This window comes from Onychostoma macrolepis, chromosome 15 (genome assembly GCF_012432095.1).
Source record: "Onychostoma macrolepis isolate SWU-2019 chromosome 15, ASM1243209v1, whole genome shotgun sequence".
NCBI classification, from domain to species: domain Eukaryota; kingdom Metazoa; phylum Chordata; class Actinopteri; order Cypriniformes; family Cyprinidae; genus Onychostoma; species Onychostoma macrolepis.
In genome coordinates this window covers 23,235,995-23,254,934 of record NC_081169.1, presented here as the reverse complement: position 1 = coordinate 23,254,934, position 18,940 = coordinate 23,235,995, and the positions used below count along the sequence as shown (strand labels likewise).

The window sequence follows — 18,940 nt, the reverse complement described above, 5'->3', positions numbered from 1 at the left end:
TTGGAGTTGTTGGAGACAAGATCAACGCTTTAAGACCAAAACCAGGCTTTTCTTTTTAATGAACTGAAAAAACCACAGCATATATTTTGCTTTTCAGAGTTGTTTGTAATGATCATGAAAACACATCAGCAATTGGTTGAGGTAATCATCATCTTTAGTACAATGGAAATGGACTGCAGTCTTGTCTGAGACTCAGGACCGTGTTTATGTAGTCTCAAGACCATGATCATGACTCCAACTCTGCTTAGTGGTGAAGTGTATCAGAACTGTACCACACTATAAGTCTTTATTTAAGGCTTTGGTGGTGATACAGCAAATCATGAGTCAAAAGTAAAATTAAATTAACTCTTAAAATCAGATTATTATTCAAATACTGTGCCACCATGATGGATTGTCATTCGGTTTGTTGACAATCTTAATCATGCACACATCTGTCACACATTTTGCCATGTGTATTTCCTGGATATTATTTAAATGACAAACAATCACCATACTCTTATTTTGCAAACACCACATGGTAGCTTTGTATAATGATTAGAAAGACCACAGATTTCAAACTTTAGCAAGCAAGGCACCATCTTTATGTTAAAATTGATGTCAGTAGAGTTTTAACTGGTTGCAGGCCGAACAGACTGGGGACGTACGAGTCTTCGCCGCAGCCTGAACACAGCAGAGTCCACACCGGCTGCGGCATGCTTTCCATACTTGTCATCCTCCAGCTGCTGATGAGAGGCCTGCAGCTCTGCTATCTCTTTCCCTGAGGATTCCAGGTGTTTCCAGATCATAGTACTGCCCTGAGAGTATGAGGGAAATGTATGTGTTAACAGTGCTTAATTTAGACTATCAGCCTACACTACCGTTCTAAGGTTTGGGATTAGTAAATTATTATTTTTTTTAAAGAAATTAATACTTTTCCACAACCAGGATGCATTAAATTGACCAAAAGTTAGAGTAAAGACATAAGTTGTATTTCAAGTAAATTATTATTATTTTTTTTAATGGATAATAATAATAAATGTTTCTTGAGCAGCAAATCAGCATATTAGAATGATTTCTGAAGGATCATGTGACACTGAAGACTGGAATAATGGTTGCTGCAAATAAAGCTTTGTCATTACAGAAATAAATTGTCTTAAAATATATTAAAATAGAAAACTGTTATTTTAAACTGTAATATTTCACAATATTACTGTTTTTACTTATTTTAAATGCAGACATGGAACATTAGAGACCGATTTCAAAAACATAAAACAATCTTACTGACCCCAATCTTTTGAACAATATAGTGTAGATTTTCTATCTTCACGTTTTAAAAATATGATGTACTCTATGCCTTGATGTACATGATTGATTAAATTATACAGAAGTATACTGTCAGTATTTTTTTATGAATTTGATCTGTTACTGCATATGCAAAAATATATTATGAATCGGGCTAGGATACAAAGATTAGGAAGTATTGCACTTCATGATTGACAGATCATAGAGGAATGTTATGAATGTTAAGATTACATCCACTGCTCTGACCTGTGTTAGGAGGTTGGATTCTGGCAGCCCGAAACATGAATGCCGCCCATACAGCTGTGTCATAGGCCTACTCAATCTCTCACGACAAAAAAGATCAGCACTGCAGACTGGGCCCTGCAAGGAAGGAATTCATCTGGATCAATCAGTGAGTGAAAAAGTCATGAAAAGAATGGTATACCGTTATTCAGAATGTAGGATTTGAGTAGCACTTTAAGATGAATTTTAGTGGGCAAGTGTTTAAAGTAGTTTTCAAAATTTCAATATATGCACTTGAAAGTCACTTTGGTAGTAAATTAGCACCACAGTCTATAAATAAAAACTTACCATAGCTCTGCCAAGACTGTAGCCAGCACACTGCATCTGTCTCTGTTTGCGGTAAATGGCCTGTCTCGTGGCAGCTGAGCTCAGTGTCAGATGTTGCTGATGAAGAATAAGAAAAAGTATACATACCTGAAAACAGTAAACTAGTCCAAAACATTTAATTACCTTAGATCAAAATCACATTTAACTCCTCAAATACAAAGCAGGAGCAGAGCAAATGTATTGTGTTTGTAATTATGCCTGCAAAATATTGGGTATTTCCTTCCATTTCCATTTAATTCTGCTCTTTTGAATATTTATTGGACCTCTGGAGAAAGTTCAGGAAATCCATACAGCCTTTCAATATCCATCATTTAAAAGTTCTATATATTCCCTGTCTTTTGCATATATATATATATATATATATATATATATATATATTTTTTTTTTTTTTTTAGTATACACTACTGTTCCAATGTGTTGGGTCTGTAAGAATTTTTTATTTTTTTTAAATAAGTCTCTTATGCTCACCAAGGTTGCATTTATTTGAGCAAAAAATACAGTAAAAACACTAATATTGTGAAATATTATTACAATTTAAAATAAGTGTTTTCTATTTGAATACATTTTTAAATGTTATTTTTGATGGCAAAGCTAAATTGTCAGCAGCCATTATTCCAGTCTTCAGTGTCACATGATCCTTCTCAATCATTCACACATATGTAACAGGCAGAGTCTGTTACACAGCTACTTGTACACTTAAGTACAATCTAGATACACTTTATTTTAAGTAGCTTATATCTGTGTACTTACATTTATAATTACGTTGTATAAAGTCTGCAATACATATGTAACAATCTTTTGATTACATAAGTAGCTGTGTAACAGACTCGGTCTGTTATGTAGATGTAATAGGCAGCTACTGTTACACATATGTAATTACATATAACTTAGTTACATGGTAGGTACATTTTGTTTCATGCAAGTACAGCGGCTGCTACTAAGTACTTAACTACGTAATTACTCTGTATTACAGACACCTTAAAATAAAGTGTTACCACACTTTTTTAAAAGTCAAGAGAACAGATTTTTTATAATTATTATGTATTCACTTTCATTCTGCAGAATTAAGTCTGTGCCAATAAATCTTATTTTAGTGTTCCATTCCACTCCACTTTAATCACACACCTCTAGGTTGATAGTTTCAGTGATTTTCTTCAGCAGGGCCTCACTGGCTGAACGGTGCATATCTGTTTGCTTTCTGATGACATCACTCATGACTTGTGAAATGTTCTCTCTGAGCTGCTGAGATTGACGTAATACTGTTGATGAAGAATCCAAAGCCTGCTTGCACTCTTAATGACAGACAGAGTGAGATTAGGTACCAACAGTCGTTCGTTCGCTGTCTGCATGCAAGCTTGGGTGACAAAGAGACAAAGGAAGGGTTAGAGACTTTAAGATAAATGTGGCCCGGGGTACCTGGAGTAAATGGTGCAGTGGGGTCAGGTTTCAGCGAGAGGGGAGAAGGGTACGTTTTCACACCCGCTGAGAGTGAGCCGTGCTGGGGAAGCAGCTCTGTTACTATGGATCTCTCAAAGGCACAATCCAACAACTGCTTACTGCTCTCAGCCAAAACCTCAAAATAAAAATAAAATAAACATACACTACTTGCTCACCTAAGCTGCATTTATTTGATCAAAAGTACAGTAAAAACAGTAATATTGTGAAATATTTTTGCAATTTAAAATAAGTATTTTCTATTTGTATATTTTTTTAAATGTAATTTATTGCTGTGTCGGCAAAGCTGAATTTTTAGTGTTAAGTGATCCTTTAGAAATCATTCTAATATTCCGATTTGATATTTTTGTGAAAACCATGATTCAGGATTCTCTGATGAATAGTTCAAAAGAACAACATTTACTTGAAACAGAAATCTTTTGTATCATGTCTTTCCTGTCACTTTTGATCAATTGATTGCATTCTTGCTGTGTAAATTTTTTCTTCTTCTGGTAAATCTTATGGACGTCAAACTTTTGAATGGCAGTGTTCATAAACGAAAGTCCAGATAATATAGTTTATTTTAAGACTAGATAGTATTTTAGAAAAACAAAACATTGGCCTCCTATTTCGTGTGAAAACATGCCTTTATAGGCATTAGATATCTACATATTATATATCCAGCAAGGCGTTTTTTCACCTGTTGTTGAGTTAAGGTCTTTTTCAACATGCTCTCCAGTTCTTGTTTGAGTACATTCAGGCCTCTTCGTTCATTGCGTAGAAGATCATCGGCTCCATCCCGTATCTTGACAAAACATAGTGGAAGCCATGATTTTGCACTCTTTTTGTTTTTTGGGGTCATTTTAAATTAGACTACAGTCATTATATGTACTGTAGCTACTCACTGTCTCTGTGGTGGCCGGTCGAAACTTCCTGCCATCTGCACTTTGCTGATTGACCAGCAGTGCTCTTCTAAGACTGCGGAGCAATTTTTCCAGTCGTTCCCTCTGATGCTCTACCCTGGTGCCCTCCTGTGTGACCCTGCCTGCTTGTCTGCGCAGGTGACCCTCCACCTCTCTCACACCCCGCATATATTCACCCACCATACCGGTGCTGACTACTGCACTCTGATCACGCAGGGCCGGCGGAGGGAACGGCCCGCTAATGATTCCAGAATTGACCTATAAACAAACAACAACAACATTTTATCATATTGTAGGAATATGGAATATACACAATTAAAAAACGTTCAGCACGATCAGCAATTAGTGGTGCGCACTACGTCATGACGACGCAACGCTGCCTTGACCAATCAGAAAGCAGGACCGGAACTATTAGTTTTATAACGGCATTTTTGCTTTGTAATAAACCAGCCACCGTACTTTACCATACTTCCAATGGATTTAGGTCGGAATTCCTCTTTCTTTAACGAGTCACTCTCATTGTGCTCCTTATCGACGCTGCTGTTCAGACTGTAAGCTGTTAGCTGAGGAAGTCTGGAGGTAAATGTCCCGACGCTGTGGCTGCGGTAGCGTGTAGATGAGTGCAGCTGATCTGCGTGAGTTTGACGCAGAAGATCCTCGGCGCGCAGAATCGAGCGGACAGTCGCATCCCTCCAGCCTTTAGATCCCACAACCACAGCCGGAGGAGGAGCGCACTGGACCGACCGCTTCATGATCATAGTATTTAACTACTTTACCTCACCATCAGTGGAACAATCCGAATAACTCCAAAGTGTTTGGGTTTAAAAGTGTTGGTTGTTTCCAACGCAACTGTTCCTCGGGGGACGCGCACAGAGCTCTGATTGGGTAACGCGAGACACGCTCAGCTCCATTCATCACACTGCAACTCAATCAGTGGAGATCCTGTTACATGATGAGAACTGATCGTGTGCTGTGATGTGCAACAGAGACACCCTAAATTAGTCTGGCACACTATATGAATTATTAAAAGAAAATAAGATTTGATTTAGCGGATGGAGGCATGGCAAAAATTAAATCTTTGCATTGATCTCAGATAATTAAAAAGAAGAATTTCTGAAAAAAGCTATCATAATTTAACACTGTAACACTATTTATATTACTTAAATTAGCCCATCCTTTGATAAATATTTGTATATTTTATAATTGTGTAGTGTAACTATATAACACCCTAAAATTGTGTGTGTATATAAACACACACATACACAATTCTATTTATATTTTATCAACAAGAATACCTAGACAAATGTTTTGACAATAGATATTTGCATGACTTTTCCAGACCCTAAAAATATCTGTTATGTAATATATGATGAGGTTATTCATAAAAAATCTAGCATCAGACAAAATGATCACACAAAAGTACACTCATTTAGATTTTTTGAGGCTTTATTGTCAATTATACCCCTAAGTTCTCAAGAAAGAACCTTTAATATTTCAGACATAAAAGAAAACCTCCAACAAAACCCACACAAACTTGAGGCTTCATCTTAAATGTGATTCATGAGGTATGCACCAAGTTATGGGGATTCCAGCGTACCCAAATAAAATAAACAGATTAAAAGATGTGCTTTGCAAAGTCTGTAAATCCTTCTGTTGTGCAAATGTTTTCTCTACACTGGAACGGAGATAGCACATCCCAGTTGGGACTATAATGGCATCTCCAAAACAACTCTACATGAGAAAACATTCATAAATACAGAACAAATATAAGATCACATGGAAAATCACATTGGAAAAAGACAAATCAAACAATAACAAAAAAACAGCATTCAACATATCCACTTACAATTAATAAAACAATTTAGACATTTAGTAATAATAATGGCAGTAGGGATTGTGGGAATACAGAAAAATTATTATTAATAAGCAAAGCATGTGCTGAAAAGGCACGTGTGTATAACTATGTAAATTTCGGAACCACAATCTGGAAGTGTGGGAAGTAATCAAAACATTTTACGGCTGTGTTCAATCTAAATTACTAAAGAAACCTGTAATAGCCCAGTCATAAATTCATATAAATTAAAAAAAAAAAAAAAAAAAAAGTCATAATATACACTCAGCTTTCTCAAAAGTTCAGTTTTGAGCAATCTGGCAGAACATGCAAATGGCACTATTCACAACTTCTATACGTTGGCCTGTCTTTATTTCCTTTCGGTTTTACAACTAGAGAATTACCTTAAGAATTGAACAGAATTAACTTTATGAACCATTGCTTTAGATTGTCATTTTTGAGAAATTAAGAGATTGCTCTTAATGGAAGTTGTGCCATTAGCAATATTGAGCAGTTTTTTAAATTCAGTGTATACACAACATCGTTAATCTCACAGTATGCGTTTAATCACACACTCACAGTGTGTGTTTGAGGGCTGTTCTGGGTCCAAGTCTGCTAGAGATGTTTTGCTGTAGCTCTGTTAACACGCCGTCCCGCTCCTCTAACTCCAGAAGGACTTGCTATGAAGGGCAGACAAGAAAATATGTCAGTAATTTGTGATCATGGAGGATGTGTTACATTGGTAGCAACCAGCAGTGTAGAAACAGGTTATTTACCTCTATGAGTTTATCCCTCTTCTGAAGATTGTCTCTTAGTTTTCCTTCCTCAAAAGCTCTCTCCTTATTTTCCTTTTTCCACCCTAGTTCAGCCTCCTTTTTCTCCTTGGTTTTCTCTCTCAGCTCCTTCAGTGTGTTCTTGAGTTGCTCTGATAGTGCAGTGATGGCTTGTTTGTGATTTTCTCTTTGGTCCTACAAGAACATGGAGGCATGTTGATGAAAACTTACAAACCAGATCTCGAGAGCACACTGGTTTGGACATTTTGCACTTTTAAGTCATGCTTTTTAAATAGCGTTCATAAAATGTTTACTGGTAGTGATGCATCGAAATTTCAGCAACCAAAAATAATCAGCAAAAATAAAAAGTTTTGGAGGGCCCAAAAATATTTGACCAAAACAGTGATCAATTAGCTCTTCTCTGATGACACATTTCACATACTGATTTCTCATTTTTAAAGAATCTTTTTTTAGGCTATGTTCAGACTGCAGGCAAATCAGACCACCTCCAAAATGTGAATTGAATCAGATTTGAAAAAAATAAAAAATAATAATCTATCATGTGTTGTTTTGCAGTCCACACTTTCAAAAACATATCTGGATCAAATCTGGATATGCAAATTTTTTTTTGCTGCCTGTCTGAACATAGTATATAGTAAATGCTGTTTTCAGTTGATGAGCAAACAAAACTTCACCAAAACTTGTAGCACACCTACCATCCTGTAATTGCAATAAGTTTGTGCTTTCTTACTTGTGATATGAAACCAAGTCTAAGCTTTCAAATTCTGTAAATTTTACAATGAAATTCATACAGAATAAATATGGTTTTGAAGCTCTTTACTTTCAATAAAAAACATTTGGGTGCACCACTAACTACTATTACAGGCCAGAGCAATGTCTGTACACACCACCAGGTGGCGCAATTACTTTTCTGTTGCATCATGAAGTCATGGAGTACATTCATTAGATTCAGATTTTCAGGTTTTTGAGATATTCAGCACACTAAAAATGATTGGCAATGAGTTGAACTTTTTGAAAAAGCCACAATGGGAAATTAAAGTTATGATTTAGTCAGACGTTACCAGTATGATGCTTTCGGCATTGGTTAAAGCCGAGGAGAGTCTTGAGATCTCCTGCAGCATGGTGGCACTGAGATCCTCTCTATCTCTGAAGCTCGCGACCAGCAGAGCTTCTTTCTCTCGCAGCTGATTGACTAATCCAGCCTCAGCTCCGGCCCCTTCCAATCCCCGTCCAATCAGTGAGTCTGAGAGTGCCTATGGGCAAAATGTTAATAGTTGACTACTGGAAATTATCCATTAACTAAATCAACAGCACTTTGCAAGAGAAGTCAAATCAGACAGCGAGAGGAAGATAACGCCATGTCTACCTGCACATCTCGGCATGAACTCTCCAGCGCCTCCTTTAGCTGGGAAATATAGTCTTTGTTTTCCTTCACCAGTGCAGTCAGAGCTGAATCTCTCTCTTTCCACACTTCCCATTCTTTCATCATCTCCTGTTGAGCTCGATCCCTCTCCGCAAGCTCTACACGCAGGTGCTATTTGAAGATACAAAACATTGATTGATTTTTGTCTCAAATAGAATTCCAGGCTAAATATTTGGGAAACTAAAACACACTGCAATTTGAGAACCCTGTTTTCTGTATAAGAGGCATCAATGCCTCATTTACTCTCCAGTGAATAGCACTCATGATAATAGCGGCAGTTACTAACCAAGTGATTAAGTAAACAGTATGTGTGTACCATTGAATAAGTGCACTGTTTGTTTGACTCACGTTAATAACATCCTGGTTACACTGGAGCACAGTGTTGAGTGTGATGAAGTCTCTGTCTCGCTCTCTGTCAGCGTCTCTCATAGCCTGCAGTTGTTTCTCCTGGGCTTTCTCTCTCTCGCTCACCTCAGAAAGCTGGGCCTCCAGGACCACCTGATTAAAACATTAACATAGAAATAAATTATAAGCACTATGGAATAATATGCATCCAGTGTTACCTGAACCAAGCAAACATACAAGTGCTCTTGTGTTCAAGTTAATTACCCAACACAGGGACCCAGCCAAAACTCACATTGACTGGGTGTGTTAGCCAGAGCTTCACTGTATGCTGTCTGTGTACTTGTGCTATGCTTAAGAGTCAAAACACCAGAGAATATAGTAAATCTGCTTAAAATGAAGGTGGTTGATACTGGAATAAAACAAACAATACCGTTTGGGGTCAGTAAGATTTCTAAAATGTCTGCAAGAAGTATTTTATGTTGTTCACCTTAAATTTTTTAATCAAAAATATAGCAATGGTAATATTGTAAAATATTACAATTAAAGTGGTTTTATATTTTAAAATGTAATTTATTCCTCTGATGGCAAAGATGAATCTTCAGCAGTGTCACATGATCCTTCAGAAATGGTTGTAATATGCTTATTTGGAACTCAAGAAACATTTCTTAGTACTACCAATGTTGAAAACATACAACATTGTTGTGCTGCTTAATATTTTTTGTGGAAACCATGATTCATTTATAATTTTCTTTTGATGAATAGAAAGCTCAAAAGAACAGTATTTAATTCTTTTTTAAAAAGTTTTATATATACACACACATACATACACACACTTTTGTAAGGATTAAATACTGTTCTTTTACCCATTTATTATTAGATGCTGTCAAGAGGAAAATCATAGGTCATAAAGTGACTAAATAATGGTCTCATTTACTTCTAAATAATGGTACAATTTTTATTATATGATCAGATTGTTAGTCTATAGTAATTAATTATAATGATCTTAATTTAGGAACAACAGAAGTCTGAGCAATCTTCACTTCAAAACTCATTCTCAGTCAGACCTCACCTCACGTTCACTGCGTGTATCAGTCACTGCGCTGACCAGTTTTTTAACGAGTTTGTCAGTGACCTGTGATTCCAGCCCCTGCTCAGCACACAGCTTCTGGATCAAAGTCACACATTCCTGAAGAGAGGAGTACACACAGTTCACTGACACATTCATAACCTCCACACAATCTGTTTTTATCCTGAATCTGTAATGAGTTCAGCAATTCAGTACTCACCTGGATTACATTCTCTCTGCTGTGCAACGATTGGCTGAGACTCTCTATGAGGTCATTTTTATTCTTAAGACTGGTCTGTGCGGCAAAACAGATCAGATAGGTATTAGTCTCACAAACAGGCATCATTCCCAGCTAAATGACTCCATGTCATGCCTGAGGGACAGTTCATGGCATTGTGACTCCTCATGACTGCATTCCACTAGTGTTATATAACTGCTATCAGCTCACACTAGTGAGCAACCATTCAATAGCTCCTACCCAGCATGCATCAGTGCTATGAAATTACAGCACTCCGTAAAATGCAGAATTAAGGTAGATCATAAGAGAGCAGTACAATAAATATCTGGACACTTAAATCACACTTTATGTAAAAGCACATCAAGTCATTGCATTATATAACACCACATCAAATTCATTAACTATCTAAATTACTGACAATATGTCTGTTGTCCCTAGTTTTCTTTTTAAATGATGTTTTCTTGTTATGTTGTTGTCCAGATACTTCTATGCAGTATTATTTATATACTATTATAACATTTATTAACATTTTAAATTAGCTTCTATTTCTACATTTTCAGTTTTCATTTGAATTTTAGTAATTACATTTTTTTACTAGTTTTTTTTTTTTTTTAAATGTATGTATATTTCATTTATTTTTTATTTTTTTTATTTTTTTAAATACCACCACTTAAACAAACATTAGAAATGCTGTCTTGGCAAAAAAAACATTATTATTATTATTATTAATTTTTCTAATATTTTAAGTTTAATAGAAGTTTTTCTAATATTTATATTTATTTCTCCTTTATTTTAATTAAAAAAATATTTAAGAGTTTATCTACCTTTCAGTCATCAGAATCCTAACAAATTTCTTTTTATGAAACATTTTGCTTTTAAAGGTGTTTGTGTTGTCTTTCTAAATAAATGTAACTTTGATTTTTTGCTATCTAATGCAATGGAATTCTTACATTAATTGTGGCTTAAATGTCTAAATACTTGATCAGGCCATTGTATAAATTCATTCATGTATTTTAGTGCTGTCAAATGATTAATCGCATCCAAAATGAAAGTTTTTGTTTACATAATGTGTGTGAGTACTGTGTATATTTATTATGTATATATAAACACACACATATTTCGAAAATATTTACATGTATTTAGATATATATTTATATATTTTATATAAACATAACATTTTTCTTAAGTATATACATGCATGTGTGTGTATTTATACACACACACACACACACACACAATACAAATATACACAGTACACAAACATATGTAAACAATTGTTTGACAGCACTAATGTATCTGTGTATTTAGCTGAAAATATAAAATATTTATATTTTAAAATATTTAATATTTCTCTCTGAAAGAGAGAAAATCACATCAAGACGCAGTAGCTGACAAGCCTGTTATGAAAGAAAGCCTAGGGCAAACTCCTCTGGTCTGGGAAGATTCCTGGAGGAGGTGTGTTTCGGTGTACGTATGTGTGTGTGTGTGTGTGTGTGTGTGTGTGTGTGTGTGTATACACCTCTCTACATGGACAAACCCAAACACTATCTTTTTAAAAATATCCACACACCTTCTGTAATATACCCTATATAAGGAATCATTTGCAAAAAGTCAACAAAAAGATTAGGAGAGGGTGTGCCTCAGATGTGCTGTGCTAAGCCTCTTAAACAATGCACACAGTGCACACGATCACTTGAAACACCCATGCCATTTAACTTAATTATCCCGGCCTCGTCTTACTTACCACTTGCGGAGACTTCAACTGCTTGGCAGGAGCATTGGTTGTTGGTTTGTTGGTGTCCTTAAGCTGTGCCTCCAGAGTTCTGATGTGAGCCTGAGCTTGAACGAGTTGTTCACGCAACTGCTTCACAGCATGATGCACCCTACCTGCGGATGCCTAAAAAGAGAGATAAAAATGAACTAAAAAGGTTTAAAAACAGGGTGAAACGTCTAAAACAGTCTGATAGTCCTCACCTCTCTTTGCAATGGCATAAAGTCGTCTTTTAGCTCAGTCAGGATGTCATTGTTCTCTTCTTCAAACTCATCCTCCGTCCCGTTGTCGCCCTCTCCAAAATTCAGGACCCTCACTAACCCCACTTTCAGTCCCACCTCATCCTTCCCATTCTGCACGTCCCCTCTGTGCAACACAGGAATGCGACTTCCAGCAGGTGACCTCACTGGCTTTCCTTCAATTCTCCTTAACTCTTTGAAAACGGTGTCTATAATGGCCGAATGCTCTTCTGGCCAATCAAACGGATCGTTGCCGTCTAAAGAGTCAAAGGACTGAACGGAGGTAGTGCGGGATCGAGACCGCAAAGAATGACAGGAACCAGACAGCGAGGCGGGGCTTGATCTGACAGATGGCACTTTTGACCAATGAAGAGGCATACTGCAGGATTTTTCTCGAGAGAGACCCAATGATGTGAAGGCTTGATCGGGCAAGTGACGTGGAATCCCACAAACGGACTCGTAGTCCGAGTCGGACACTCTCAAGGAGTCGCAACACTCACACATCTTGCCTTTCTGACACCGTTTCCCTGTTCTGTTATAATACGTACATGACTCGGCTTTCTCAGACCACCATTCATACTCGGAAAGGGCCATGTTGTCCCTCAGCATTTCTCTGTATCCTTCCCCTACGGAATCCTTCCGGTCCCCTTCATCCTCACTGGAACTTCCGTTTCTCCTGTAGGTAGACGGGTGGCGCTGATCGTACAAGCTTCGCACCCATCGCCTGATCTTGTCCCGTTCCTGAGTGAGTTTCTGGAGTCTCTCGCTCGACAGCACTCGGACTCGGGTGATGACGGTGTCAAACTTGAAAACTCGTTCCAGAACGGACACACACTTGCCGCATACAAACTCCCCCTGACCGCTCCCACGTGGTACAGGCTGCTCCAATATATGTGTCAGCACACAGAGCAAGTCGATTCCTTTCGTGGGGGTAAGCAGGCCACGAGACTTCGAGAGTGAACGGGAAGAGCTGAGTGATAAAGTGCTGCCTAGAAATAAAAGATAAAAAAAAAATCATATACATAATTATAATTGAACATGCAATATTAAAGCATACACAGCATTTTAATAGCTTCAGTAATTAAAATGAATTGTGCGTTTTTTAATCTGTTTTATTTTAAAATGTATACAGTAATAGCAAATGTAATGTAATTAGACATGTTCTCTGCAGGTCATACCCCATGGGCTGCTCTGTGCCGATCTGGGCAAGCTTCCCTTGCTAGAAAAGTCTGTCGGCGTCTGAGGTTGTGCCCCCTTTCTGTTCTGACCTGCATACAGCCATCGCCGCTGGTTACCTTGCAGGTCACTCCCACAGATGCGGCATCCTTCACTTTTACCTCGAGTAGTCATCATAAACAGATGCAGCAGGTGCCCTATAATAAAACAGTGCAATACAACATTGATAAATATTTCAATAACAATAATAAAAACAATCTCTAAAAAAAAAAAAAAAATTCTCAAAACTTTCTTTAAAATTGTCATTGAAAAAAAATGATATAGCATGAGGAGCTGGCATCTGAGGAGCTTCTAGGACTATACTTTACACACCTGTGTAAATCTATCAGTAGTTCACTGTTGTCCTTTGGCTGGGGTGGATCCAGTGAACTATAGCTCACTCTCCCCTACTGACAGTCTCAATGTTTACACAGGCTGGACACATCGGCCTTGAGCCCTAAACACATGTATAAAACAAAATTGATGTGTTTATTGAAGACTTTAATTGGACACCAAGCTAGCATAGTTCAGCCAAAAATCTAATTTATGTAATCATTTACTCACAATGTTCAATGTTGTTCTAAACCTGTATAACGTGCTGTTTTACTTGGAACACAAAAGGAAATGTCAAACACAACGTTAAGTAAGTGACTGACAGCCAGTCACCATTTACTTTCTTTGCAGTTTTTTTCCATACAATAAAAGTGAATGGTGACTGAGGCCGTCAGTCTGCCTTACATCTCCTCTGTTCCTTACAACTCAAGCCATACAAGTCTGGAACAACATCAGGTGAATAAATGTTGACAGAATTTTCTTTTTTTGGTGGACTAATCCCTTCAATCAGATCTATGAAAAACTAGCACGGGCTCTTTTATTTTTAGCGCGCAGCTTAAAAACTCAATAAATTATGTAAATAAGTGACGCGTTGGCAGAGAACTTTCCATACGATGACTAATCACAGCAACTCTCTATTTTGCTCTCCGTAAACTCTCTAGTTTTCGCTCATTCAAAAACTATCACGATAAACTGCCGCTGATATAAACCCACGCGAAACTGACTTTTGGCTCCCGGAATGTCATATTGACCCTGCAGAGGACAAAACATGATACGACAGACCAAACAACTCTTTAACACTTCCGTCAGCTGACCTGATAAGTTACGAGAAACGAAAATATCCCATTACAATCACAAACGGACAGATAAAGTCGCTTACCGAAGCTCAGGAAGTGTCCTCAGGTCTCGAGCAGAAGCTCTCGCGCGTCCAAACCGGAGTGGCAGCCGCCGCGCGCCGCTCTACCTTGCTGACGTCATCATAAATACCTGTTCCAGCACGCAGCTGCGTGGCGCACTCCAGCTGTTCGCACAGTCATGCGCATGCGGTAATATATGTTATCAATTATCATAACACTAGTATTTCCACCAGCTAAGAAAATGGCTTTAAGTCAATTATTTCTATGTTTTGCTGTAGTGTGTCAGTAGGAAATATCAGTTTACATTTCCAAACATTCATTTTGCCATTAATTGTAATAATCCAGTGAGATTTTTGTTTGCAGGACAGCCAGTGCTCCACACAGAGATCTGACCATCATCCAGTCTGTCTGGAATGACGTGAAGAAATAGAACAAACTGAGACAGACTACATCCAGAAGAAGTGTGGCAACGTCTCCAAGATGCTTCAAGAGACCTACCTTCAAAGCTACCTGAAAAACTATGCTCAAGTGCACCTCAGGCAAAAGCTGCTTTAAACACAAAGGATGGTCACACCAAATGATTTAATTTTATGACATTTATCTATTTATGACATTATTTTTGACAGCGTCCTCATTTTACAGCATTTTTACACAAGTGCCTTAAACTTTTAACAGTACTTTTAGGGATGCACGATATTGGATTTTTGCCGATATCCGATATGCCGATATTTTTCAACTCATTTTGGCCGATTTATTTCCTTTTGTTTGGAAACAACACCAAGTCTCTCCTGTACAGAAATTATAAACAAAATATTTTAAATTTTGGTTCGTTTTTAACAAGAACTTATTTATTAGAATTAAATAAAAAATAATGAAGGTTTTTTAACAGTACATTGAAGCTTTGAAAACAACTATAAATAAACTATATCAATCGCTGCATTTTCCCCCAGAAAGATGCAGTGTTAACCCTAGCATTTTATTTTAAGATTTAACATTTATAGATGGTCTAAAACAAAAGAGTTGTAAAAATTCAGAAAATCTTTTAGAGGTCATGAATTGTTTTAAAAATAAAACATATTACACATTAATGAATAAATCAGTATATATAAAATTATTTAATTTACAAGTGTCATGTTTGTGATTTTTTTTTCATGTAAGCTATAGCCTCTGACCATTAATTCAAAACATAATTTTATGACATCAATCAGATCTCTGTGGCCACCACTGTATGTTTACACACACACACACACACACACACATATATATATATATATATATATATATATATATATATATATATATATATAGCCCAACATTGAGAAATAGCCTAGCCCTTGACAAACACATTTTTACAATGATCATTTCATTTTTTTATAACAATTTAATAATTTATTTTAGAATTTAATTTATTAAAACTGAACATTAGAATTGCATTATCTGTGGTGGCTGAACAGAATAACTTTCTTACAATATTCAAAGTGATTTGACAAAAATAGAAAATAGCTAGAAAACTATATATTAGAAAATCAATCATTATAAATGATCACATTATGTTAGCAAAAAATAAAAAATCTTAGGTAATTAATAAGTGTACAATCATAATCTACACGAGACATGATTACATTGAGGATTAACAAGATCAGTTTCCTTTTTTCCCCGTTTCGTTAGATTAGGTGAGCCACTTGTCTATGCAGTTCTTGTAGACTGTGAGGTTTGAATGCCAGGATGTATGGTGTACACCAGGGACGACACACTTGACCACAGCTCCTTCTGAGTTCAGTGTTTTCAAGCCAAAAGCATCTCTTAGATACCACTGGGGAAAGTGGAATAATGGTTAGGGCAACTAAACTGCACCACTAAATTCAAAGCATTAAAGGAATAGTTCACCAAAAAATGAAAATCTGCTGAAAACCCACCCTCAGGCCATCCAAGATATAGATGAGTTTGTTTCTTCATAAGAACAGATTTGGAGAATTTACATTACATCACTTGCTCACCAACAGATCATCTGCAGTGAATGGGTGCCGTCAGAATGAGAGTCCAAACAGCTGATAAAAACATCACAATAATCCACACGACTCTTATAATCCTCAAGACTTTTTCACATGGAAATGGTTCTTGATCTGTGCATATTTCTCTCCTGATTCAGACAAGATGACTTTTTCACTAGAGAAAGCAATATTATAAATAGAGAGGTCTTTATCCAGATGCAACGATTTGAAGTTAAAAACATCTTAATGATGGGTTTGTTTCTTACAAACACACCTTTTTACTTCACAAGACAGTAATTGATAGACTAGGGTCATGTAGACTCTCATTCTGACGGCACCCATTCATTGCACAGGATTCAATAGTGAGCAATTGATGATGTGCTAAATTTCTCCAAATCTGTTTCGATAAAGACACAAACTCATCTACACCATAGATTCCCTGAGAGTGAGTACATTTCCTGAACTACTCCTTTAACAAACGAAACTAAATAATATATAAAAATAAAAGTAGTTTTAAAAATGATTATAGGAATGAATGTATCCACTCACATCCTGCTTTTCCATCTCAATCACAGTTTCATTACTGTCATAAAACCCAAAAATACTGTGGGGGAAAAAGAGATAAACTGTAAAAAGATATGAAATGACTGCGTATGTTTTATTCAGGTCCTGGATATTAGAGATTGCAAACATGCTCTAAAAATCCACCACATAATCATATAAGACCTTTTGAAGTTCAAACGTCACTCTACATATTTCTCATACTCATTCCAGTCTGCTAAACTGCAACACATTAACCCTTTACCAGCAAGTAAGACTTCTAACTCTGACAAACTTTAGATGCTCAATATCACGTGATTAAATATTTTCAGAGACCTTGACTCCCATGGTGTAATAACGCCGTCATTTTGTCCACCGATCAGCACCAGCGTGTGTATGCGCAGGAAGCTGTCTCGCCAAGCTGCAAGAGAACAGCAGCATACAGCACAACTCAAGGCCACTGAATTGAAAGTGCACAAACAACCCAAGCGAAAGCTGTCATCTGAGAAGCACATAAACACAGGTTAGCAAAAGCCATGTCGTCTGAAATTACCTGTTGAATTGGCATGCTCTATTTCTCCATTGAGTGGGGCGAGATAGATGCTGCTCTTTAAGTATCTCTCTCTTTGGTGTGGATCTACAGAGGGAATAAAAAGACAGAGAAGGATGTGCTGTGAATCAAATGAAATGCAGAACAGTGATTTGCACAAATGGGTCACATCCACTTACCATTCCAGTAGTTGCAGACAGATATCCTTTGTCCCCATGTAGTGTAACAAAAATGGTACAGTCTTGACTTGACAAATTTAGGGAAAAAATATTTCAAATAAGACGAATCTGAAAAAGCATGGACAAAACGCTTACAAGCTCTTCTTTAAAGAAAAGAGATGATGTGGTGTGTGTAATGTAGGGAGGACAGGACTGACTGACCTCCATACTGGCCAGCTAGTGGTGAAGACAGGAATATCAGAGAGTGAACATTGTGTGTCGGCAGGGTTGCAAGAATTCCTCGACATATCAATCCACCTTTGAAAATATGATATAAAAAACAGATAAACAGTGCCGTTCAAGTCTGGAGTCAAAAGAAATTCATATTTTTATTTAGCAAGGATGCATTAAATAGATCAAAAATTCAGCTTTGCCATCACAGGAATAAATTACACTTTAAAATATATTAAAATAGAAAACAGTTATTTTAAATTGAAATATTATTTCAGAATATTTTGATCAAATAAATGCAGCCTTGGTGAGAATAAGAGACTTCTTTCAAAAACAAAAACTTTAGAATGGTGTATATGTAACAAATGTCTTATTAGATATGAGTTTAGATGACCTTGTGAGAAGCAGATGAGATGGACACCATCATCAGCGCTGTCCATGATGGGTCTGATGGCCTCTCTGAATCCATCTACCTGTTGCCACAGTGGCTTCATACTGGCAATATAGTCATAAAGGGCTAGTGTGGTCACATTGGTACCTGGATGAGACTAAAACACAGTGGAAAACAGAAGTTGGTGAGTTTCATCCTGAAAAAGGAGAACTATGTGCCAAATATAGTGAACTGTAAGATGGAACTGAAACAACTTTAAAAAATGTATGCAATTCCAAGTCAAAATTTGGTTGCTTAGAACTGAGATTGTGATTATTTTTTTAAATGTGCTTTTTCTGCATTTTACAAAGTTTTTGACCCAAAAATGTAGGTTAAAAACTAATAACTACAGAAACTCAAAAAATAAAAAATACAGAAAAAAACACCTTTTTAAAATCACAACACAGCTAATGTAACATGTAAAATATAATTTAAAAATACAAACAGAAGTGCATCAGTCATTTTACTTAAAGTAAAAAGGCCTAATAAAAATGATGTTAAATAAATAAGATGATCTTACCTGATTGATAAATTTAGCCAAAATCTCAAACTGCGTGGGTCCATCTAATATCCCGTGAACAATAATTACTGGTCTGTATCCCATGACAGAGGACAACAGAAATACAGCCCATATAACAACACATGGTCTGCAGCCATCAGTCATCAATCCCCCCATAAAGG

The 18,940-nt window shown here is 36.7% G+C and overlaps 3 protein-coding genes and 1 long non-coding RNA gene across 4 annotated transcripts; 1 reads left to right on the top strand and 3 right to left on the bottom strand.

Moving 5' to 3' along the window:
* Nucleotides 1-22: 22 nt before the first annotated feature.
* Nucleotides 23-5,527, bottom strand: tektl1 (tektin like 1). Its single transcript, XM_058744771.1, has 8 exons — nucleotides 4,712-5,527; nucleotides 4,230-4,505; nucleotides 4,025-4,129; nucleotides 3,307-3,463; nucleotides 3,016-3,182; nucleotides 1,852-1,947; nucleotides 1,528-1,641; nucleotides 23-794 (listed from the first exon to the last, which is right to left on the bottom strand). The coding sequence occupies exons 1-8, from the start codon at nucleotides 5,003-5,005 to the stop codon at nucleotides 609-611; spliced, it is 1,395 nt and encodes a 464-aa protein (XP_058600754.1). The 5' UTR covers nucleotides 5,006-5,527; the 3' UTR covers nucleotides 23-608.
* On the top strand, nucleotides 652-15,631 carry LOC131520497 (uncharacterized). Its single transcript, XR_009266078.1, has 3 exons — nucleotides 652-813; nucleotides 1,537-1,672; nucleotides 14,723-15,631. It is a non-coding gene; the product is annotated as an uncharacterized LOC131520497 (long non-coding RNA).
* Nucleotides 5,740-14,516, bottom strand: si:ch73-95l15.5 (uncharacterized). Its single transcript, XM_058744770.1, has 12 exons — nucleotides 14,383-14,516; nucleotides 13,503-13,626; nucleotides 13,133-13,327; nucleotides 11,919-12,943; nucleotides 11,689-11,841; nucleotides 9,927-10,001; nucleotides 9,710-9,826; nucleotides 8,644-8,793; nucleotides 8,239-8,406; nucleotides 7,934-8,125; nucleotides 6,855-7,046; nucleotides 5,740-6,758 (listed from the first exon to the last, which is right to left on the bottom strand). The coding sequence occupies exons 3-12, from the start codon at nucleotides 13,305-13,307 to the stop codon at nucleotides 6,654-6,656; spliced, it is 2,352 nt and encodes a 783-aa protein (XP_058600753.1). The 5' UTR covers nucleotides 13,308-13,327; nucleotides 13,503-13,626; nucleotides 14,383-14,516; the 3' UTR covers nucleotides 5,740-6,653.
* A 41-nt stretch (nucleotides 15,632-15,672) lies between the features above and the next one.
* ppt2a.2 (palmitoyl-protein thioesterase 2a, tandem duplicate 2) lies at nucleotides 15,673-18,935 on the bottom strand. Its single transcript, XM_058744804.1, has 8 exons — nucleotides 18,780-18,935; nucleotides 18,224-18,377; nucleotides 17,821-17,916; nucleotides 17,620-17,727; nucleotides 17,444-17,527; nucleotides 17,227-17,311; nucleotides 16,900-16,954; nucleotides 15,673-16,172 (listed from the first exon to the last, which is right to left on the bottom strand). Exons 1-8 carry the CDS (start codon nucleotides 18,933-18,935, stop codon nucleotides 16,029-16,031), a joined length of 882 nt encoding a protein of 293 aa, XP_058600787.1. The 3' UTR covers nucleotides 15,673-16,028.
* Nucleotides 18,936-18,940: the final 5 nt, after the last annotated feature.